This window comes from Nycticebus coucang, chromosome X, assembly GCF_027406575.1.
Source record: "Nycticebus coucang isolate mNycCou1 chromosome X, mNycCou1.pri, whole genome shotgun sequence".
NCBI lineage: Eukaryota > Metazoa > Chordata > Mammalia > Primates > Lorisidae > Nycticebus > Nycticebus coucang.
The window spans coordinates 160381791-160404239 of record NC_069804.1 but is presented as its reverse complement, the minus strand read 5'-3'; the positions used below and the strand labels follow the sequence as shown (position 1 = coordinate 160404239).

General features: G+C 41.7%; 1 protein-coding gene across 4 annotated transcripts in view; it reads left to right on the top strand.

Moving 5' to 3' along the window:
* HS6ST2 (heparan sulfate 6-O-sulfotransferase 2) overlaps positions 1-21911 on the top strand; it is a 387013-nt gene extending 365102 nt beyond the window's left edge. For all 4 annotated transcript variants that reach the window (XM_053580636.1, XM_053580633.1, XM_053580634.1 and 1 more), the window contains one exon: positions 18799-21911. In XM_053580636.1, coding sequence (XP_053436611.1) covers positions 18799-19672 — 874 coding nt within the window. In that variant the 3' untranslated portion in view covers positions 19673-21911. The remainder of the gene's footprint in view (positions 1-18798) is intronic.
* Positions 21912-22449: the final 538 nt, after the last annotated feature.

Genomic DNA, 22449 nt, shown 5'->3' with positions numbered 1-22449 from the left:
GATTTGGAGCTCACTCTTCCTTACTTCCATCCACGCTTGTTTCAGGGTTGGGAGAAGGAAGAGTAGCAACTTCTATCTTGGCTGCCCCAGATGCCAACCCTCAGGGGATTGCAGTTTGACCAGGGATGCCATAAAGAAACATTCAGTAAGCTGCAAAGTTCTGGGGTGGGGGCTGGGGGGTATTCCTAGACGAAAAACTCAGGAAGGCTGAATCTGTTAATCAGTGGCAGAATTGGCCTCCATGTGACTTGGGCAGACTGTATCCTGTATCCTTCCTGGGGCCCCAAGTATTTCATCTGCACATTGAAGGGATTTTTCTCTAAAAGTTCATTTCAATTCCACAACACACTAAGTATTAATGAACCGAGACTGACAAAATAATTTTAGAATGCAAAAATTCTGGGGAGAGGCAGTGTAAGCTACAAAGCTTTTCATGATGCCAAGCAGTTGAGTAGATTCTGGGTAAAAGCTGGTGACTATGGGTCATAAAGCTTGGAATTCACATCTTGTTAAAGAATTCAGATTTTTCACTGTTTGCAAGAGCCCTTAGATTTATGTACTTTGAAACCTACTGGGCTTTGGAAAAGAGGAGAGCAGTTTCTTTGAAAAAGAAGTAAATATCACCAGGACTGATCATGTGAAGAATTCCACCTTGAGTTTGAATTGACAGACATTAGAAATCTTCTTTCTTTGCAACAAAGAAAAAAAAAAAGTTTTCCTGCTTTGTAGAAAAAAGAGAAGAAGAATGTTATAGAAAAAACATCCTTCTGTTTAATGAAAGCCCATTTGTGCTCCATTGAGTGTTCCCATACTACACACAGATCAGTTTACTTTCAGTTAACAAGAGGGAAAAAATCAGTTAATTCGAGTGTGACTTTATAGACACAGGATGGTTCCTTGGAGTGAGGTGTGAAGAATGGCAAAAAACCCCTGCAAGGAGAACTGAATAGCATGTTTAGTGGGTGTGAGACCTTTGGCCTCTTCCCACTTGGTTTTGTGTCCAGTAAGTGGTCTACCTGAAATGATTATGTCCAGCTAAGGAGTCAAGTCAGTCACTTAAAGGGACCAGTGAGTCTTGGTTGTCTCATAGATCACTGGGCCCTCAAGGATTGACCTCACTCTCCATCTTGTGGGTTGCCCAGGAAGCCTGGCTACGTCATGAACCCACATCATTAACTTAAAGAGAAAAAGAAGGGCTCAGTGTCCAGGTCGTTTAGGGCTTTCCAGTGTTGTGATGACAATGAAATGAAATCATGGGTGACTATTTAATCCACTGTCTTCCAATGCAGTGGCTCACTCTTCTTACTATATAAAGCCTGACTACTAAGCCATAAGACTGTTGTGAAAAATGTACCAAAAACAACACATGGAAATAAGCGTCCACCCACTTCAAAGTAGTCCCCTGGCCAAGTCTCACGCTTCTTTCTTGAGGCTGCTGCCACTACTGATGATGGTATTTACGGATCTGCTTTTTGGGGACTGCCAATAGATGAGCCACACAAGAAAGTCAGTTAAAATAGCCATTCTAGGGCTTGAGAGATCCAGTCCTGTCACAGGTATATTTCTCTTTGATTCACTTTCCTATACTTTTATTTAGTCTGTGCTCAAATATTAATGTTGTTTGATCTGAAAGTCATCCTCCTTGCTTTGAGTCTTTTCTATGTGATGAGACGATCCATGCAGTTAATTTAGACATCATTCACCGAGGAAGGGGACTAAGTTTCAGCATTAATGACTCAATGTCATATAAACTGTCTGCAGAGTTTCCACAGGACCACCGAACCACAGTTCTTGTTTTTCTACCCACTCATCATTACTCCAAGAACAAGATGTGCAAAGACTGAACTTCTAAAAAAAATACAAAACTAAGCAATAATGTATAATAAAATGTTCACTCCTATTGATTTGGGCTAAGAATTTTCCTTTCTTAAATTAACTTTTTATTGATCACTTCTATGACCTTCACTGCTACAGGTTTGCTGGCCTTCTTTCATTAAAACAAAAGATGGCGTTGGTATTTATTTCCCCTTTGAGTAGTGCAGGGAAAACCTTATCCTGGCCTTTCGTGAACCAGTAGCCTCAAAGGAAAGCATGTTTATAGCACGATCCTGAGAACTTTGCCTAGGCAACATTCCTTGGACTTGCCATTGACAGAAATGTGGGGATCTGGGACTTCTCTAAGGAGTACAGGGAGGAACTAGGGTTTGCACTTGGGGGCTCCCCTTCGCTTGTCCACACACTGGCCTCCTGGGATCTCAGACATTTCTGTGCTCTGAAGCCACATGCCTAGAACAGTACTTTTCAAACTTGACACACATCAGGATATCAGGGAGGGCTTGTTAAAATGCAGATTGCTGAGCTCCAAGCCCTGTGTCTCTGATTCAGTAAGTGGACTCAAGAATTTACATTTCTAACAAGTTCCCATATCATACAGATGCTGCCGGTCTGGGGCCACAATTTGAGAACCACTTTTTTGTGTTTTCATGGATGTGGAGGTCCTGAGTTTGTGCCCTAGCCCTGTAATAGAACGAATACAGTTTCTGGAGTCAGAGAGATCAGGATCTAGCCTGAACACCCATGTTTAAGTTTAGTGTGACGTTGGGTCAAATAGTCTCCCTCTGAGTCTCAATTTCTTCATCCTTAATATGGAAGTAATAATATATGTTTCACAAGGTTGTTAGTAATTAACATAAATGCCAAGCACAAAGCACCCCAGCTCCTGGCTATGGCAGTTGGTGTAAGGAAGTGCCCTCTCTAAGCACCCTTCATGAGGGTTAGTGAGTTCTTTCAGGCCTGGTTGAGTGTGCCATCCTATGTAATTAACAGACACAAAGATGGAGTCTATTAAAATGGTAGGTCTTAAGTCTTAAAGTTAGATTTCTCCAGGGCTATTGGTAACTTGTGACTTGTGAGCAAGTCCTTGCCTCTCTTTGGGGGCCTCTATTTTCCTACCATTAAAGTGAAGGGTTTGCTCTGGACCAGTGATTTCCAACTGGGATGCCACAACACACTGGTGTGCCACAAGAGGATCTTAGGTGTGCCTCGAAAATTTTTAAAAGATCACTAATTGAATTAATTTTGAAAGAAGTTAAAAGTATAGTAAGTATATTATTTTTTTCACTCTTTTTCTTTCAATCAACATAATTTAAGTGTGCCACAGAAGTTTAACTATAGGTTAAAGTGTGCCATGAGATTTTAAAAAAGGTTGAAAAACAGTGATCTAGACCATTTACTATCTCAAAGGTTTCTTTTTGCTCTGACAAGTCTAGAATTTCATGACTCAGCAGTTGGCCCCTTATTTCAGAATAGTCTACTAAAATAAGAATTAAAAAAATAAAGTGCTTGTTTTTAACCATTTACTTATTTTTAATATCCCTAAACTTTTCAGCCTTCTTTTAAACTGGGCCACTACACAAAACATCAAGAAACAATGGCTAAATATAACTAAATATCCTTCACATTTAGATCTCCTTAACTGCTCTATCACAGGTATAAAATGGTATATCTGTTATTTCATAGTGACATCTAGTGGCTTTTCCTTATCAAAGAATAAGATAAGCATTTTCCTTTTAGCTTTTCCTAAGCTCTGCTGCTTCCACTGCAGAAATTCATTAAACAGTCTTTTACTAATCACTTATTTCATGTCATATATTGTGCCAGGCCCTGAGGAGCTAATGTTGATAAATGATACATGGTCGTTTCCCTCCCAGAGTTCATAGTCCAGGGAGGTAAGTGGAAAACTCCCTTGGCCATATAGCACAGGGTATAAATGTTACACTGAGAGAATTCCAGGGCAGCGGGAGCTGAGAAGGGGGTGTTAAAGTCTGCCAAGGGAGGGCAAAGATAGTTTCATTGTAGAGGCAATCTTTGAGTTGAGTTTCGAAGGACTTTGCCAAGTAACCTACAAAGAAGAAATAGAAGCCATTCAAAAGACTAGGTTTCCCCATATACAAAGGCAAGGGGCCTCTAGGATTACGATCTGGGACCAATTCGGAAAATTAGAGTAAAGAGTAGGATTTCTCAGCCTTGGCACTATTGGCATTGGGGGCTGGATAATTCTTTGTAGGGGCAGGCTGTGTGTGATAGGTAGGAAGTTTAGCAGTACCCCTGGACTTGACTCAGTAGATGTCAATAGCAACTTTTCCCCCCACAGCAGCGAAAACCAAAATGTCTGCAGATATTGCCAAATGACCCAGAGTTGGGAGTCACGTAGGGGATGGATCACTCACAGTTGAAAAAGACGTGTGTAGAGACAGCTCACTCAGAATAAGTCTGGACAGAAAGAAAGGCCCCACAAGGCTGTGTCTAGCTTGGAGTTTGAACTTCATGTAATAATTCATAGAGAACCATGGAGAGGACCTAACGAAAGAATAGCAGGGCAGGTGTGTGCCATTGTGGGATGGGAAGAGGTGTAGGATTGGACCAGGATTCTGCTGCAGTGATCCAATAGAGATGTGACCAGGACCTTCCCCCAAGCAGTTATGGAAAGAAGAGATTCCAGAGCTAAGAAGAACTAGAATGACCAGGAGTTAGCAGCAGCTGTCAACCTGTGGGTCGCGACCCCTTTTTAACAATGAAAATACATTACCGCATTAGGAAGGTTGAGAACCACTGAGTTAAGGGAACGTTTAGCTGTTGGTAGTCAGAGAAAGAGAGAAGTCGAGGATGACCCTTAGGTTTCTTGCTTGAACAACTCTTTCATTGGTTGTTATCCTTTCCATAACTGCTTATCAATGACAGGACAAAGTCGGCCTAGACTTGTAGATGGGAAGCAGGTTTAGTGTGGACTGGTTACAAACTTGTCTGAGGCTGGTGAGACAGAACACATTCGTAAGCAGCAAGTCCTGTGAAGCGGACCACTACTTACAGAGAGGCAGCAAGGGACAGAAGGAGCCTTCACTCCATTGTGAGCCAGTTTCCTAAGACTCAAGAAAGCTGGTGTCTTGCTGTGCATGGCTCACGTAAAAGACACTGAAAGACAGCCTGTCGTGAGTTATAGATGTCAGGGGCCACATGACTCACTGGGCAAAGCTTTCAAGGACATCCTGCTTCCGGGGGAGAGAGGAACAAAGCCTGGGCTGTCCAGGGCAGGTCCTCCCTAACTCAACATGTTACATTTCCTAGGAGGGACAGGAGTAAGGCACTGGCTGTTTCAGGCAGTTCCTCCCAATCTACTAGCGAGAAAGAGGAGTGAACTGGGTTGGATGGAAGCCACCTAGATAACTGTCTTGCAGTAGAAGGTGACAAACCTTTAACATTGCTATGCCTGTAAGGGCACCATCAGCATACTGAAGCATCAGACAGTCATTAAATGAACCCAAGTAACTTCTGGGGAGTTATGACTCCCATTTTAAAATGCAACACTTGGTCATTTTAATTAAGTGACACATCTGGTCACAAGATAATCCTGTCCAATTACCACTAACTGAACCAGGCCAAGTAGATTTTCCTGGGGCTGAGCTTGCCTCGCTCATTTCAAATTAACTCAGTCCAATCAGCAGCGCCCTTCAGGTTCATGTCAACCTGAAGCGAGATTTCTAGCAATGTCACAGACTTGCTCTCACCTGCCTCTTGTTCTGTTTTGACCAATGCCTGACAACAGACATTGCCAACAGGAACAAGAAGGTATGGTGAAGATGTTGGGGGGTATAATCAGAACCCAGATGTTTTTTTTTTATTATTAAATCATAGCTGTGTACTTTAATACAATCGTAGGGTACCATGGACTGGTTTTATAGACCGTTTGACACATTTCCATCACACTGGTTAACATAGCCTTCCTGGCATTTTCTTAGTTATTATTCTGTTAAGACATTTATATTCTACATTTACTAAGTTTCACATGTACCCTTGTAAGATGCACTGCAGGTGTAATCCCACCAATCACCCTCCCTCCGCCCATCATCCCCCCTCCCTCTCCCTCTTCCCCCTATTCTTAGGTTATAACTGGGTTATAGCTTTCATGTGAAAGCCATAAGTTAGTTTTGCATTCTTTATTATTATTATTATTAAATCATAGCTGTGTACATTAATGAGATCATGGGGCACCATACCCTGGTTTTATAAACAGTTTGACACATTTTCATCACACTGATTAACATAGCCTTCCTGGCATTTTCTTAGTTATACCATTAAGACATTTATATTCTACATTTACTAAGTTTGACATGTACCCTTGTAAGATGCACCGCAGGTGTAACCCACCAATCACCCTCCCTCCGCCCATCCTCCCTCCTCCCTCCCTTCCCTCTCCCCCTTCCCATATTTTTAGGATATAACTGGGTTATAGCTTTCATATGAAAGCCATAAATTAGTTTCATAATAGGGCTAAGTACATTGGATACTTTTTCTTCCATTCTTGAGATACTTTACTAAGAAGAATATGTTTCAGCTCCATCCATGTAAACATGAAAGAGGTAAAGTCTCCATCTTTCTTTAAAGCTGCGTAATATTCCATGGTGTACATATACCACAATTTATTAATCCATTCGTGGATCAAGGGGCACTTGTGCTTTTTCCATGACATAGCAATTATGAATTGGGCTGCAATAAACATTCTGGTACAAATATCTTTGTTATGATGTGATTTTTGGTCTTCTGGGTATATACGTAGTACAGAAATTATAGGATTCAATGGCAGATCTATTTTTAGATCTCTAAGTGTTCTCCAAACATCTTTCCAAAAGGAATGTATTAATTTGCATTCCCACCAGCAGTGTAGAAGTGTTCCCTTTTCTCCACATTCACGCCAACATCTCTGGTCTTGGGATTTTGTGATATGGGCTAATCTTACTGGAGTTAGATGATATCTCAAAGTAGTTTTTATTTACATTTCTCTGATGATTAAAGATGATGAGCACTTTTTCATATGTCTGTAGGCCGTGCGCCTGTCTTCTTCAGAGAAGCTTCTCTTCAAGTCCCTTGTCCAGCCTGCAATGGGATCACTTGTTCTTCTCCAGCTTATACGTTTGAGTTCTCTGTGGATTCTGGTTATTAAACCTTTGTCAGAGACATAACCTGCAAATATCTTCTCCCATTCTGAGGGCTGTTTGCTTGTTTTACTTACTGTGTTCTTGGCTGTGCAGAAGCTTTTTAGTTTGATCACGTCCCAGTAGTGTATTTTTGAAGCTGCTTCAATTGCCCGGGGGGTCCTCCTCATAAAATACTCTCCCAGACCAATTTCTTCAAGGGTTTTCCCTGCACTCTCTTCTAGCATTTTTATAGTTTCGTGTCTTAAGTTTAAATAATTTATCCAGTGAGAGTCTATCTTAGTTAATGGTGAAAGGTGTGGGTCCAGTTTCAGTCTTCTACAGGTTGCCAGCCAGTTCACCCAGCACCATTTGTTAAATAGGGAATCTTTTCCCCACTGAATGTTTTTCATTGGCTTGTCAAAGATCAAATAACGGTAAGTAGCTGGATTCATCTCTTGGTTCTCTATTCTGTTCCAGATATCTACTTCTCTGTTTTTGTGCCAGTACCATGCTGTTTTGATCACTATCGATTTATAGTATAGTCTGAGGTCTGGTAGCATGATTCCTCCTGCTTTGTTTTTATTTCTGAGTAATGTCTTGGCTATTCGAGGTTTTTTCTGATTCCATATAAAACGAAGTATTATTTTTTCAAGATCTTTAAAGTATGACAGTGGAGCTTTAATAGGGATTGCACTAAAATTGTATATTGCTTTGGGTAGTATGGACATTTTAACAATGTTGATTCTTCCCAGCCATGAGCATCATATGTATTTCATTTGTTAACATTTTCAGCTATTTCTTTTCTTGGAGTTTCATAGTTCTCTTTATAGAGATCTTTCACGTCCTTTGTTAGATAAACTCCCAAATATTTCGTCTTCTTTGGCACTACTGTGAATGGAATAGAGTCCTTAACTGTTTTTTCAGCTTGACTATTGTTGGTATATATAAAGGCTACGAATTAATGAATGTTGATTTTATAACCTGAGATGCTGCTGTATTCCTTGATCACTTCTAAGAGTTTTGTAGTAGAATCACTGGTGTTTTCCAGATACACAATCATATCATCTGCGAAGAATGAAAGTTTGATCTCTTCTGACCCTATATGGATACCCTTGATCACCTTTTCTTCCCTAATTGCGATGGCTAAAACTTCCATTACAATGTTAAAGAGCAGTGGAGACAATGGAGAACCAGCCTTATCTGGTTCCTGATCTGAGTGGAAATGATTTCAGTTTAACTCCATTCAATATGATATTGGCTGTGGGTTTGCTGTAGATGGCCTCTATCAGTTTAAGAAATGTCCCTTCTATACCAATTATCTTAAGTGTTCTGATCATGAAGGGATGATGGATATTATCAAAAGCTTTTTCTGCTTCAATTGAGAGAATCATATGGTCTTTGTCTTTTAATTTGTTTATGTGCTGAATTATACTTATAGATTTACGTATATTGAACCAGCCTTGAGACCCTGGGATAAAATTGACTTGGTCGGTTTGTATAATTTGTTTGATGTGTTGCTGGATTCTGTTTGTTAGGATCTTGTTGAATATTTTTGCATCTATATTCATTATTGATATTGGTCTATAATTTTCTTTTCTTGTTGGGTCTTTTCCTGGTTTGGGGATCAGGGTGATGTTTGCTTCATAGAACGTGTTGGGTAGTCTTCCTTCTTTTTCTACATTTTGGAACAGGTTGAGTAATATAGGTACTAATTCCTCTTTAAAGGTTTTGTAGAATTCTGACCTGAAGCCATCTGGTCCTGGACTTTTCTTTTTAGGGAGATTTCGTTTGGTTGATGCTATTTCAGAACTTGATATTGGCCTGTTCAACATTTTTACTTAATTCTGGCTAAGTCTTGGAAGGTGACGTGCTTCCAAGTATCGGTCAAATTCCTTCAGATTTTCATATTTCTGAGAATAAAGTTTCTTGTAATATTCATTAAGGATTTTTTGAATTTCTGAGGAGTCTATTGTTATTTTGTCTTTGTCATTTCTGATTGATGAGGTTAGAGATTTTACTCTTTTTTTCCTGGTTAGATTAGTCAAAGTTTTATCTATTTTATTGACCTTTTCAAAAAATCATCTTTTTGATTTATTGATCTGTTGTATAATTCTTTTGTTTTCAATTTCATTTAATTCTGCTCTGATTTTGGTTATTTCTTTTCTTCTACTGGGTTTGGGGTTGGAATGTTCTTCCTTTTCCAGTTGCTTGAGATGTCCCATTAAGTTGTTAACTTCCTCGCTTTCCATTCTCTTGAGGAAGGCTTACAGTGCTATAAATTTCCCTCTTAGGACTGCCTTTGCGGTATCCCAGAGGTTCTGATAATTTGTGTCTTCATTGTCGTTTTGTTCCAAAAATTTGGCAATTTCCTTCTCAATCTTATCTCTGACCCAGCTATCATTCTAAATAAGGTTATTTAACTTCCATGTTTTTGTATGAGTATGCAGATTCCTTTTGTTACTGAGTTCAACTTTTATTCCATGGTGGTCCAAGAAGATGCAAGGAATAATTTCTATTCCTTTAAGTTTACTGAGGTTAGACTTGTGACCTAAGATGTGATTGATTTTGGTGTATGTTCCGTGGGCTGATGAGAAGTATGTGTATTCAGTTTTGTTGGGATGAAATGTTCTGTAGATGTCTGCTAAATCCAAATGTTGGATGGTTAGGTTTAAATCTAAAATTTCTTTGCTTAGCTTCTTATTGGAGGATCTATCCAACACTGCCAAAGGAGTGTTGAAATCTCTGACTATTATGGAGCTGGAGGAAATCAAGTTGCTCATATCTATTAGAGTTTCTCTTATAAATTGAGGTGCATTCTGGTTGGGTGCATAAATATTAATAATTGAAATCTCATCATATTGAGTATTACCCTTAACAAATATGAAGTGACCATTCTTATCCTTCCTTACTTTTGTTGGTTTAAAGCCTATTGTGTCTACAAATAGAATTGCAACACCTGCTTTTTTCTGATTACCATTTGCCTGAAATATGGACAACCATCCTTTCACCCTGAGTCTATATTTATCTTTTAAGGTAAGATGTGACTCATGTATGCAGCAAATATCTGGCCTGAGTTTTTGTATCCAGTTAGCTAACCTGTACCTCTTCAGAGGACAGTTTAAGCCATTCACATTAATGGAGAATATTTATAAGTCTGGTAAAATTTTGGGTATCGAGTTTATCGAAAGTCCAGTGGACATTTTTAATCCTTTTGCCACTGTGGAAGTTGGAGTTTGATCAAAAGTTTCTGAGTGAGTTTACTTTTGTGGTAGAGGATTGGGCTGGTCATTATGGAGGATAGGTCTGTGAATATCCTGAAGAGCTCGTTTGTTATGGCAAATTTCTTCAACATATGAATGTCATTAAGGTATTTAATTTCTCCATCATAAATGAAACTCAGTTTAGCAGGATACAGGATCCGGGGTTGAAAGTTATTTTGCTTTCAGAGATTAAAAGTCGATGACCACCCTCTTCTGGCTTGAAAAGTTTTAGCAGAGAGATCTCCAGTCATTCTAATATTCTTCCCTTTGTAGGTAATGGATTTCTTATGTCTGGCTGCTTTCAGAATTTTCTCCTTCATATTAACTTTAGTGAAGTTAATTATGATATGCTTGGGGGATGTCTTATTCATATTGAGTCATGCTGGGTTTCTGAAACTGTCTGCTATCTGATTTTCAGAATCTCTTGGCATGTCTGGAAAATTTTCTTTCATAATTTCATGGAGAAGGCCTCTGTGCCTTGTGAAGCCACATCATCACTTTCAGGGATTCCAATTAGGCGGATATTAACCTTCTTTGAATTATCCTAGAGCTCTCTGAGAGAATGATCTGTTTTTGCTCTCCATTTCTCTTCCTCTTTGAGAGTTTGGGAGCGTTCAAAAGCTTTGTCTTCGATGTCAGAAATCCTTTCTTCTGCTTGCTCCACTCTGTTACTGACGGATTCTACTGTATTTTTCAGATCTTTGAGGGCTGCAAATTCTTGCTTCAGTGCATCAAAATCTTTGGTGGTTTTGTCTTTAAATTCGTTAAATTCTTGAGACAACTTTTGAATTTCTCCTCGAATTTCTAATTCCGACTTTTGAATTGCTCCTCAAATTTCTAATTCCAAATTTTTCTCCATTCTATTAATCTTGTTTGCAATCCAAATCCTGAATTCGATTTCTGACATCTCGGCCCGCTGTTTATGAATGGGATCTTCAGTTACATCTGCCATATTTTTTTTGGGTGGGTGGGGTTGATCTATCCTGTTTATTCATGTTACCGGAGTTTTTCCGCTGATTCCGCCTCTTGATTATTTTACACTGTTTGAGTTTTCCCCTGGAGCTTTGTTGAAGACCCCAGTGCTACGGCCTGAGAAACTGGGGACCTGTTTGGTGTGGTGGGGCTAAGTGGTTCTGTTTTGTTTTAAGCTGGTCTCTGTCTGACCCTACTGAAACAGTTACTCTGGGTTGAAGTCTCAGCTCTAGAGAAATACCAGCAATTAAATCACCCCGCCCCCCACAGACAACAATTGGAAAAGTAAAATCAAACCTTCCTACAACTACACTCCCAGGGCACCACTTGAATAGTCCTTGGGCGATTGGCTCAGTTCAAAAGGTCCAAATCAATTGTGTCAGTCAGCCCCTGTGTCAGGTGGGAGAGTTTAAAAAGTCTGTGGGAACTGGATCACAGGGGTCTGGTGACAACTCAGATATGACTTGCTCTGGTGCTCCCTGAAGTCAGGAGGACCCACCCAGCAAATAGATTAGTCTGGGAAGGTTGATGCTTCCTTCCCCACCTTGTACCTCTGTCACACCCAGTCACCTTTAGCCCCGCAGGGCTGTGACCCAGTTGCCTCCAGTGAGCAGATACTCCAGGGGTTTGGACCTGCCTGAATCACAAGGAAATCTATATCTGCTCAGCCAGGCCACTGTCCAGCCTCTATGCCTCTATCCAGCAGGGCAAGGTGAGTTCTGACAACCTCGGGCGCTTGATGGAGGCTGGGGGGTGTTCACTCAGTTCCAGCCCCGCCCCTGCTTGATGTTACTGACAGATCAGAACAACTTTGCTGGAATTTGTTTCTGTCCCTGCTAAATTCCCCTGCAGAAGAGAAGCTGTTTTGAGTTCCCAGAACCTGCACTTCAGGCCCTGTCTTTGCTCCTGGAGGTTTGTATTCAGTTAGCTGTCAGTTCTAGCCTCCTGCCTTCCTTTGTCTATAGGCTGACGATCCCCTGAGGGCCGGGTGTGTCTTAGGCTCAGTAAAGTTGTCCTGTTGTTCAGTCCCACTCTGAGAATTTTCTGGCTCTGTCCGTGCTTTTTCTAGTCCCTGCACTCCACCCAGGCCGGTACCGCCTCAGGCAAACCTTTTACTTACAGGGCCTGCGTTTCTGTCCCAGATCTGTTCCGTGGTGGTTGCCACCTGAGAAGATGCTTGGCCTCCTCTGTTTGCCCAGGGAGACAGGGTTTGTGGTTTCGGAATATCTGGGAGTGAGCCCTATTGTTGCCAAAAACGGCTGCCGCTGTGCGCCTCAGGGCACCACCCCTCCGGCAGCGTGGTTCCCTCTCAGCCGACCGTCCTCTTCTCACACCCATGCAGCAAAATCAGGACTAATCAGTTGCAGTCTAGGCCACGTCCACACCCCTCGAAAAATCACCCAAGAATCTGGACTCCTGGGGAACAGGCCTCCAGACCTCAGAGTGAGAGTGGAGGGGAGTGCTGGGAGCTCAGAATTGCAGGTAGAGAATATATACAGTTTTATACAGTTTTATGCCTGGCAGGAGAACACTGTGTCACCCTAGTAGGGGAGTTAGGTCCAGTTTTTGGAGGGTGTCTCCCGTGGATTGTAGTGGGAGGACCTTTGAACTCTGTTCGTTTGTTTGTGGGACACTCCCAGCCATTCTCATGGGGGAGGGGACTCCCATCCGCTTGGTGATGGATTTTGTACCTTTTGTTTTTATCCTTGGGGTCACAGCTCACCTGAATGGGGTTGATGTGCGTTCTTCAACCTTCTCTCTTGGTGCAGCTCTAATCCACCAGGTTACTTGCCAAATTTCTGTCCCTTTAACTCTCCTTCTGGATGGGAGCCTCTGTGGAAAGCTGGCTTTAGTCAACCATCTTGTCCCTGGCTCCTGGTAGGTCCAGTTTTTAGAGGGTCTTTCCCGTGGAGTGTAGTGGGAGGACCTTTGAACTCTGCTCATTTGTTTGTGGGGCACTCTGAGCCGTTCTCATGGGGGAGGGGACTCCCGTCCGCTTGGTGATGGATTTTGTTGTACCTTTTGTCTGCATCCTTGGGGTTTCAGCTCACCTCAGCGGGGTTGATGTGCATTCTTCAACCTTCTCTCTTGGTGCAGCTCTAATCCACCAGGTTACTTGCTAAATTTCTGTCCTTTAACTCTCTTTCTGGACAGGAGCCTCTGTGGAAAGCTGGCTTCAGTCAGCCATCTTGTCTTCCCCCCCTCCCCAGATGTGTTTTGGACAAGCTTAGATTCATTCTAACAAGAAGAAATTAAACTGGACCACAGATAAACTCCATCAGTCGAGGACAATATAGATTGGGTTTTGAAATGGCATATGTGTGAAAGAATGAAACCAATTAGCTTACTGTGTGTCTGTAGTGTGTCATGGCTGCCATGTGATCTGAGGCCAATTGAAGAGAAACGGTGTCAGGAAGGAGGAAGGTGATGACAGATTGTGTCTTCTCGTTACCTATCACATCATCCTTGGAGGGCTGTGTTCCAGTGACTAGGGTACATTCAGGGGAAAACAACAGGATAATGAGGGGCCGTGAAGTGGTGGAGAGAATAGTTAAAAACCATTTTTAGCATAAAGAAGAAAAGACTGGGGGCATATAAATTCTGTCTTCAAATACCTGAAGCTGCATAAATGGAATTAGAAACAGATCCCAAAGTAGATCATCCTGGTCTGCTGGCCGCCCCATAGCTTTATCTTTAGCCACATTGCTCTCAGAGTGCTAGCTCTGTCCATTCAACTCTCTCCTCAGATGTCCCACAGGCACCTCAGACCTGGAGACTCCGGAGGGATCCAAACTGCCCCTCCCTTTTCTCTGTATTCCTTTGGTCACTTCTACCTGCTAAATATTTCTCTCATCAGCCCCTCCTTCTCATTTGCTTTGTCTTCTGTAGTCACTTCTTAACTAATTTCCCTCATTTCATATCTGTACACTGTACTACTTAATGACCTTTCTAAAATACAGATCTCATCATGTCATGTGCCTACTTAAAACTCTTCTCCTTTAAGGCCTCCCTGTTGCCTACAGAATTAAGTCTCCATTCTGTATTATGGAATTGGAAGCCTTTTACAACCAGGTCCCTGGCTACTGTTTCAGCCTCAGTTCCTGACACTACTCCTTAACTCCCTAGAAGATACTTTCTTTGACATGGAGTCTCACTGTGCTGCCCCAGACTAGAGTGCCATGGCATTAGCCTAGCTCACAGCAACCTCAAACTCTTGGGCTCAAGCCATTGTCTTGCCTCAGCCTCCCAAGTAGCTTGGGACTCAGGCACCCACCACAATGCCCAGCTATTTTTAGAGACAGGGTCTCACCCTTGCTCTGCCTGGTCTCAAACTCCTGAACTCAAGCAATCCACCCTCCTCAGCTTCCCAGAGTGCTGGGATTATAGGCATGAGCCACCATGTGCGGCCCTGGTAAGATTTTTTTTTTTTCAGTTTTTGGCCGGGGTTGGGTTTGAACTCACCATTGCCCTACCCCTTTGAGCCACAGACACCGTCCCCTGGTAAGATTTTTTTAATACATTTTTCTCATGCAACAGGCTACTTTATACCTCTGTGCCACTACTCATGCTGATCCTTCTGTCTCATCCTCTTTTCCCCTCTCCTTGCCTCATCTAATTCTTACTTGTATTTCAAAATAAAACTATAGAAACTCTGCCCTACCCTTAGGCTAAGCTAAAGTCACTGTGAAGTGCATTCAACACACCCTGCACAGACTCCAGTTGTTAATACTACATTATATGGAAATACTATCTTTAGTATTTCTAATATAAAATAGGATTCTCTTGTGACCAAATACATCACTTAATTAAAATGACCAAGTGTTGCATTTTACAATTGGAATCATAACTCTCCAGAAGTTACTTGGGTTAATTTAATGACTGTCTGATGCTTCAGTATGCCCATGGTGCCCTTATAAGCACAACACAGTTAAAGGTTTTCTACCTTCTACTGCAAGACAGTTGTCCAGGTGGCTTTGACCCAACCCAGTTTGCCCCTCTTTCTTCTCCATATCTTATCCTTGGCTGGGTCCCCAGTGCCTGTTTTAGTGCCAGGCACACATTTGGTGCTGCGAGCAGGCAAGTCTTGAACTGGCTTGAGCCAACCACAGGGAGAGTACCACTGTCTGTGTTCAGTGACCTCCCCAACCACATCCCCAACAGGCTGGGCTTCCCCATCCCAGGTGCTCTGCTTGGGAAGACGGGTTCTCTGATTTTGTCCTGAAAGTTCCTCCCTCCGAATAATGAACATCCTGGATTCTTTTTATTTTTATTTTGATAAAGTTTATTTTATGTTAGGGAATGGGGAGGAGAGATGAGAAAGAGAGAGAGCAGGGAGTAAAAGAAGGAAGATGGGGAGTGCGGAGAGAGAAAAAGCAAGAGAAAGGCATGGCATCCCAAATCAAAAAAGGAAGAACTCCAGCCAGCTTCCTGGATTCTTTAGCCAACCAAACTTCCCAGGTGTTATCCCTATCTGCCTTCCCACCTACAGCACACCACACAATTCAGGAGGCCTCTGGACACTGGACATCTACCCTTCAGCAGATCTTTCTTCTTACCTGTTGGGTCATATTTTCCAGCAGCAGCGATTCAGTTGAGGCAATATGGGCCCCCAAGATTACTTCCCCAGGAACAAGGGGGCTTTCCACACTCTTTGGATCTCCAGAGATATTGTCACCTGATTCTAGGCAGCTGCTATCACCACAGAAGTTACACATGTGTGTGTGCAGGCCCCTCTCATTTCTCTGCTGCAGTGATAACCCCTTCACTATAGAGCAGGGATTTTCCATTGATGTGCCCCGAGAGGATCTTACGTGTGCTGTGAACATTTGTAAAGATCATTAATTAACTTATTTTCAAAAGAAGTTCAAAGCATAGCAAGTATATAGTCTTTACTTCAGTCTTTTTTATGGATGATCATAATTTAAGTGTGTCATGGAAGTTTCATTGTAGGTTCAAGTGCACCACGAGATAAGAAAGGTTGGAAAACACTGATGGAGAGACTGAGACTGGCCACACGGGACTGTACTTATCTCACAGGAGCACTAAGCAACCTCTGATTCACACATGCATAACAGGAGAGACTCTCGGAATGTTGGTCTCTGACTCTCTCTGTTACCTTCTTTCTCTCCCTGTGAGGATGGTGCTTACTTAACACTGATGCTGACACTAACCTTGGTGGCTGGGATCTGTTTGGTCTGAAAGGCAAGGGCAAGTGTTCAGGAAGGAGAGCCTCAGACTTGCACAGTGGTGCACTCTTTAGATTTACCAGAAGATGTCACTGTAGGCTCAAGCCAATAAAATAAATTAGGGCAGGAGGACTGTCAGCTAAGCATGAAGGTGACTCCATTGTGGGGGTTTGGAATGCTCAGCAGCCCCCATTACAATGCATGACTGGAAAAGCTGGTTGAAAAGTTAATCCAAATGTGTCACTGGACCTAATAAATTTATTTCTTTCCAAATAATCAGACTAATTGCCACTAAACTATTGCCTGAAGGCATAAGGCTCAATAAATATGTACTGAATGTGTGAATGAATGAGCAAATATTAAAACTAGAAGTGGAAGCAGTGAGCCCACAGGCATAATATTCATCTTTGTTGGTAAAAGCTCCTGGGGAACACAAGCTGCTACTCTAGCAGTGGCTCCTTACAGAGATGAATTTTAGTGCCACCCCCAAGGTCAGGTCTTAGGAAAAATAGTGAGATAAGTGAAGATGATTCCAGAAAAACTTGTGAGTTTTGCAAGGCCCATTTGGAGGACTGCTCAGAGGGTTTTTTGTTTGTTTTGTTTTTGGCCGGGGCTGGGTTTGAACCCGCCACCTCTAGCATATGGGGCCAGCACCCTACCCCTTTGAGCCACAGGTGCTGCCCGCTCAAAGTTTTTATATGATGGAGTATGTCTTCAGCTCTCTCCTTCCTCTTCTCCAGAATAGTTCATGAAATAAGAAGCTAAAGGAGTTACTGACATTCTGCTTTGTGCCAGGTAGAAAGGCCAAAGTACAAAGTCGGAATGGACAGGATGAAGATTACACATTTTAGCAGAATAGGACACAGCTCCTGTCCTGGAAAACGAAGTTTAAGTGGAATCATAACAAGTCATTGTGGATGTGCTCTGGCCACACAGAGGAGGAAGTCATGGTGGACAGCAAGGAGTGAGGTTAATTTTCTAAAAAGTGAGATGGTACTTGAGCTGGAACACGAAGGATCAGTAGGATTTTCCAGTCAAAGAAGGAAGATCATTTCAGGCAGAGGAAACACTACCATAGAGGCACAGAGTCTAGATATCAAGATGCTTGAGTTGCTGGATGCCCAAGAATTGGGAGAAATGTTTCCTCCCAGGACACCAGCCAGCATTCAGTCAGGCAGGTGGTTTAGTAGGCTCCCTTTGGCTTTCCATGCATCGCTGCCTCAGATGGGAATGAACACTTCAGAAAAGCGGCAGGCCTTTCTCCAGCTTTCGTTTAAGAATGTGAATGCTAATATTCAATGTTTATTGTTGTTTTCCATCCACACTGTGCCCTCCGTGACCTCATCCTTCCTCCGCTGTACCCGAGTGGAAACTCATTTCTCATGAAAAGCCCAATTCCAGGGAAGTTTCTCTGAGTATGCCTGATCGCATCATAAGCCTTGATGTTTCTGGAGTATGATGCGTCCACTGTGTCTGGGTGTGAGTGTGTCAGCGTGGACTTTAAATGTTAGTCTGCTATTTGAGCAAAGAACTTCATCTGTTTGAAGCTCTAAAGAGAAGATAGCCAGGCAGCAAAGCCTCCGCACTTGCTGACATCCACATGTCCTTTTAGTAGGTAAAGAAATAGGACATTTTGGAGCCAACGGAGTTCACTTTCCTATCCTGGGAATGTTATCATGTGAGCAAAGGCTGAACCATCATAGCAGCTTGCATATATGCCATTGGCAGCTACCATGTCTATTTCAGTCAGTGACTAACCACAGCGTTTATTTCTGGAGGCCCCCGGGCTGCTCTGCCTATCTCTACATTCCACTTTCATAACGTATGAGCCATATTATGACAATGGCTGGAATCAAGGGTATCACATCAGTCTTTCAAAGAGGTTTTTTATTTTTTTTCTTAAATAAGATACCTAGATTGTACTGGATAGCGGAAGAGTGCTTGTGCACATTTAATAAGAAAGAACAGGGGCGGTACCTGTGGCTCAAGGAGTAGGGTGCCGGCCCCACATACCAGGGGTGGCGGGTTCAAGCCTGGCCCCGGTCAAAACTGCAAAAAAAAAAAAGAAAGAAAGAAGGAACGAAAAGAAAGATCAGCGTTTGAGTTCACTCACCAACTTCATTTCACTTCAGGAAGTCATTTGCTTCCACTCAGTCTCCATTCCATAATCAGTAAATGGTGGTTTAGGGACGGAGAGTATGAAACATCATGGATGTCTTGAGTCTAACCTTGCCATACTTGCTTTAGGTGAAGTATCAGCAAACTGAGTGAGACAATGAGCTCTGTGTCCAGGCTAGTGGGATTCAGAGAGGGGACTGCAGCCTAGTTCACAGGACAAGCGCAATCCACATTCCCATCATTCAAGTCACCCACGGTTTTTGACTGTTGCTTTTGGTACTTTCTCCGTAGGAACTTCCACTACATCACCATTCTCCGAGACCCAGTGTCGCGGTACTTGAGCGAGTGGAGGCATGTCCAGAGAGGGGCGACATGGAAAGCGTCTCTGCATGTCTGCGATGGAAGGCCTCCGACTTCCGAAGAGCTGCCCAGCTGCTACACTGGGGATGACTGGTCTGGCTGCCCCCTCAGAGAGTTCATGGACTGTCCCTATAATCTGGCCAACAACCGCCAGGTACGCATGCTCTCTGACCTGACCCTGGTAGGCTGCTACAACCTCTCTGTCATGCCGGAAAAGCAAAGAAACAAGGTCCTTCTGGAAAGCGCCAAATCAAATCTGAAGCACATGGCGTTCTTCGGCCTCACTGAGTTTCAGCGGAAGACCCAATATCTGTTTGAGAAAACCTTCAACATGAACTTTATCTCACCATTTACCCAATATAATACCACCAGGGCTTCTAGTGTAGAGATCAGTGAGGAGACCCAAAAGCGTATTGAGGGGCTGAATTTTCTGGATATGGAGTTGTACAGCTATGCGAAAGACCTCTTTTTGCAAAGGTATCAGTTTATGAGGCAGAAAGAGCATCAGGAGGCCAGGCGGAAGCGTCAGGAACAAAGGAAATTTCTGAAGGGAAGGTTCCTTCAGACCCATTTCCAGAGCCAGAGTCAGGGCCAGAGCCAGAACCCGAGTCAGAATCTGAGTCAGAACCCCAATCCGAATGCAAATCAGAATCTGACTCAGAATCTGATTCAGAATGCGACTCAGAGTTTGAGGCTGGGGGAGAACCGGGAAGGCCAGAAGCAGAACCCGGGCCAAGAGCAGAATGATAGCAGCGCCAGCAGTGGCACCAATGACTACATAGGCAGTGTAGAGAAATGGCGTTAAATGGCTCAGAAAGGCTTGTGCACACTTCTCCCAAAGCGCCACTGAAGAGATGGCATATCTTAAAAGATGAAAGTGTCCAAACCCATCCTGCTTTCTTAATTCTGGAAGTTCAAAATTGTTTAGCTGTTGCCTTTACAGTTGCCTTTCAATTCAATGTTACACTGTGCGTGGATGAAACAAATCTCAATATATAATTAAATTGTCTTTTTTTTGTTTGTTTTTTTTTTGGTTGGACTATTTATGAGATCCAAAAGCCAAACCAGACTCACCAGAAATTGCTGCTTAGATATTTTAAGAAGTTCTTAAATTAGTTATGGAGACAAAATGAAAGCATAAAATGTGACCATTTAACTTACAGCTAAGAAATGGACTTTAAATTATTCATGAGGCACTAAGCCCTTCCTTCTTGGAAGCAAATGTTTTTTTCCCAGGGGTGAGCATAAGTATAAACATAAAATGGCTAAAACGAAACACAAAGCCTTTCATTTTCTTCTGACTTTAACAAGGATCCTATTTAAATAGAGTAACAACTGCTTATAAATTTTACCAAACTGTAAAAAATGAAAAATTCCTCTTCCAAACATGGGTAGTTTTATGTAAAAATATTGGCTTTTCAAGAACAGGACTCAGATCTTATTAAGACATGTTTAAAATTTTAAACTTTTTCTACCTTTTACCATTTAAAGGTTTTAAACAGGGTGTATCTCATATGAAATGAAACACTTTTTTCCCAAATGGAACACCTATATAAAGATCTAATTTCCAGACACTTTCAGGGCACTGTAATTTCAACAATTCTGGAATCGTTTTGGCGCCACTTCTCATTCATTTCAAGGCTTCTCAGAATTGTGCTCATTCTGAACTAACCCATGTATAGAATCTTTCTTCATCATCTAAATGGCGTGTTGCTGAATTTATTGTGGTATCTAATCCTGGATTAAAGTCAGGACTTTCCTTCTATAGAGTTGTCTTATCAATGTTTGTGTAGTGAGGTCCTTATCAAGAAACTCTTGCACAGGATAATGTGCCTACAAATATTGCTGAAGTTATTCTTGAACAGATAGAATTGAACTTGAAATGTGAACTGTTACTTACTTTTTGTACATCTTTATTGTAACGTTTCCAGTTGGGCTGCCTATCTCTAGCCCCTTAATTCTTTTTCATGTTGACAGATTTGTAGATAATTACAAGAGCCAAAAATGGTAGAATAAGCATTAGGATAGCCAGAGTTATTCAGTAACACCGAAAACTGCACCTCGATATTTTGGAGAAAACTTTCTGCCAGGTTTTTCCTTAATAAAGAACAAAAGTAAAGAGTGTTCTGCAATGAGACTAAATATCAGGAATGTATGAATTAATGAGAGTGATTTGGTAGTGTAAGTCTATGCAAAAAGTCTTTTATGGTATCAGTTATGAATTGAGCAACGTGAAAAGAAGTCTGTAATCCACTATGCTGTCAAAGCACCATGTTTCTAGGCAGTTTTCTTTTTATGGATTTTGCTATACTTCTGTAAGGACTTACACTAACCTCTTGGCTATAAATCAAACACGGTGACTGGAAGTGACATTTGTATTTTCAGGAGAGACATGCTTAGATGTGTGACCATAAAGTCACATCTTGTACAAGCTGCTCATGTGTATAATCCAGTTTTATCTGTAATAATATGGTCACGCGCTGAACAAGAAACCAAGTATTTAGGTTTAAAATGGATTTTCTTGACTCTGAGCTTGTATCACTATTTTTAGCTTTTGTTTTGTCTGACAGTATTGCAAGCCTGGGAATTCTGAGACCTAAAAACCTGAAAGGAATTTTTTTAAAAATGCACCTTGAAGTCAAAGTGTTTCAGAGTAAAACTATTTTGTGTACGTTGTGTTTTTAAAATAGTCTGTAGATCACTACGGTATTTCAATTTGGTTTAGTTTTAATCGAAGATGATTGCTCTTCAAACTGCTAGGTACTCTTGGAAAGGAGGATGAAGCCTGAGCCAGTGGAAAAGCTTGTTACAGAAAATACTTTCTCGTGTTATTGCTGTGGTATGCATGGTTTGCAAAGATTAAGTGCATTTTCTCTGTCTATACTGATGATTGTATATAGGGGATGTTATAAATATACATTTTGACATCATCATGTAAATCTCATGATTTCAACTGTAAACATCTGTCCAATGGTGTAGCTTTATAAACCATTCACTGATTTTGTGTAATTTAACGATAGATATGAAATAAAGTTTAAATTACAGGCTCTGAGTAATTTCATGATTTCGAGGGTTTTAGCCTGTAGACATTGTGACCTCACCAATCAGAACAGAATTCTCTTCTCACAAGGTGTTTCATTTTTTTGCCACTTGACAACAAGGCATGAAAAGGAGATGACCCATTCCAATCACCCTTACTAAAATGCCCTTAATTGGGGGGTGGTTCCTTCTGGATGTTTATGTTTAAATAAAATAAGGTTGTCTATGAAACACAAGTTTGCTATGCAAGTGAAATATGCATATTTTGATTTGGAAGTTATTAAAATATATACTTGCACATTGAAGAGCATGTAGAAAGGAAAAGCAGTGCTCTCTATTCTCCCTTCTATCTACAGGGTAGAGGTTAAAGGTAAGCGTTAATGTACTGGCTTTTAAAGTCAAGAACACAATATGTTTACATTCTTTCCAGAGCAACTCTCATGGTTAAGACTATGGATGGAGGTGATTTCTCCTTCCCCCTTTCCAAAGAGACGTTAGATATCAGTTCCAAAGGATTAGGTAGAAGAAAGCTACAAATTTGGA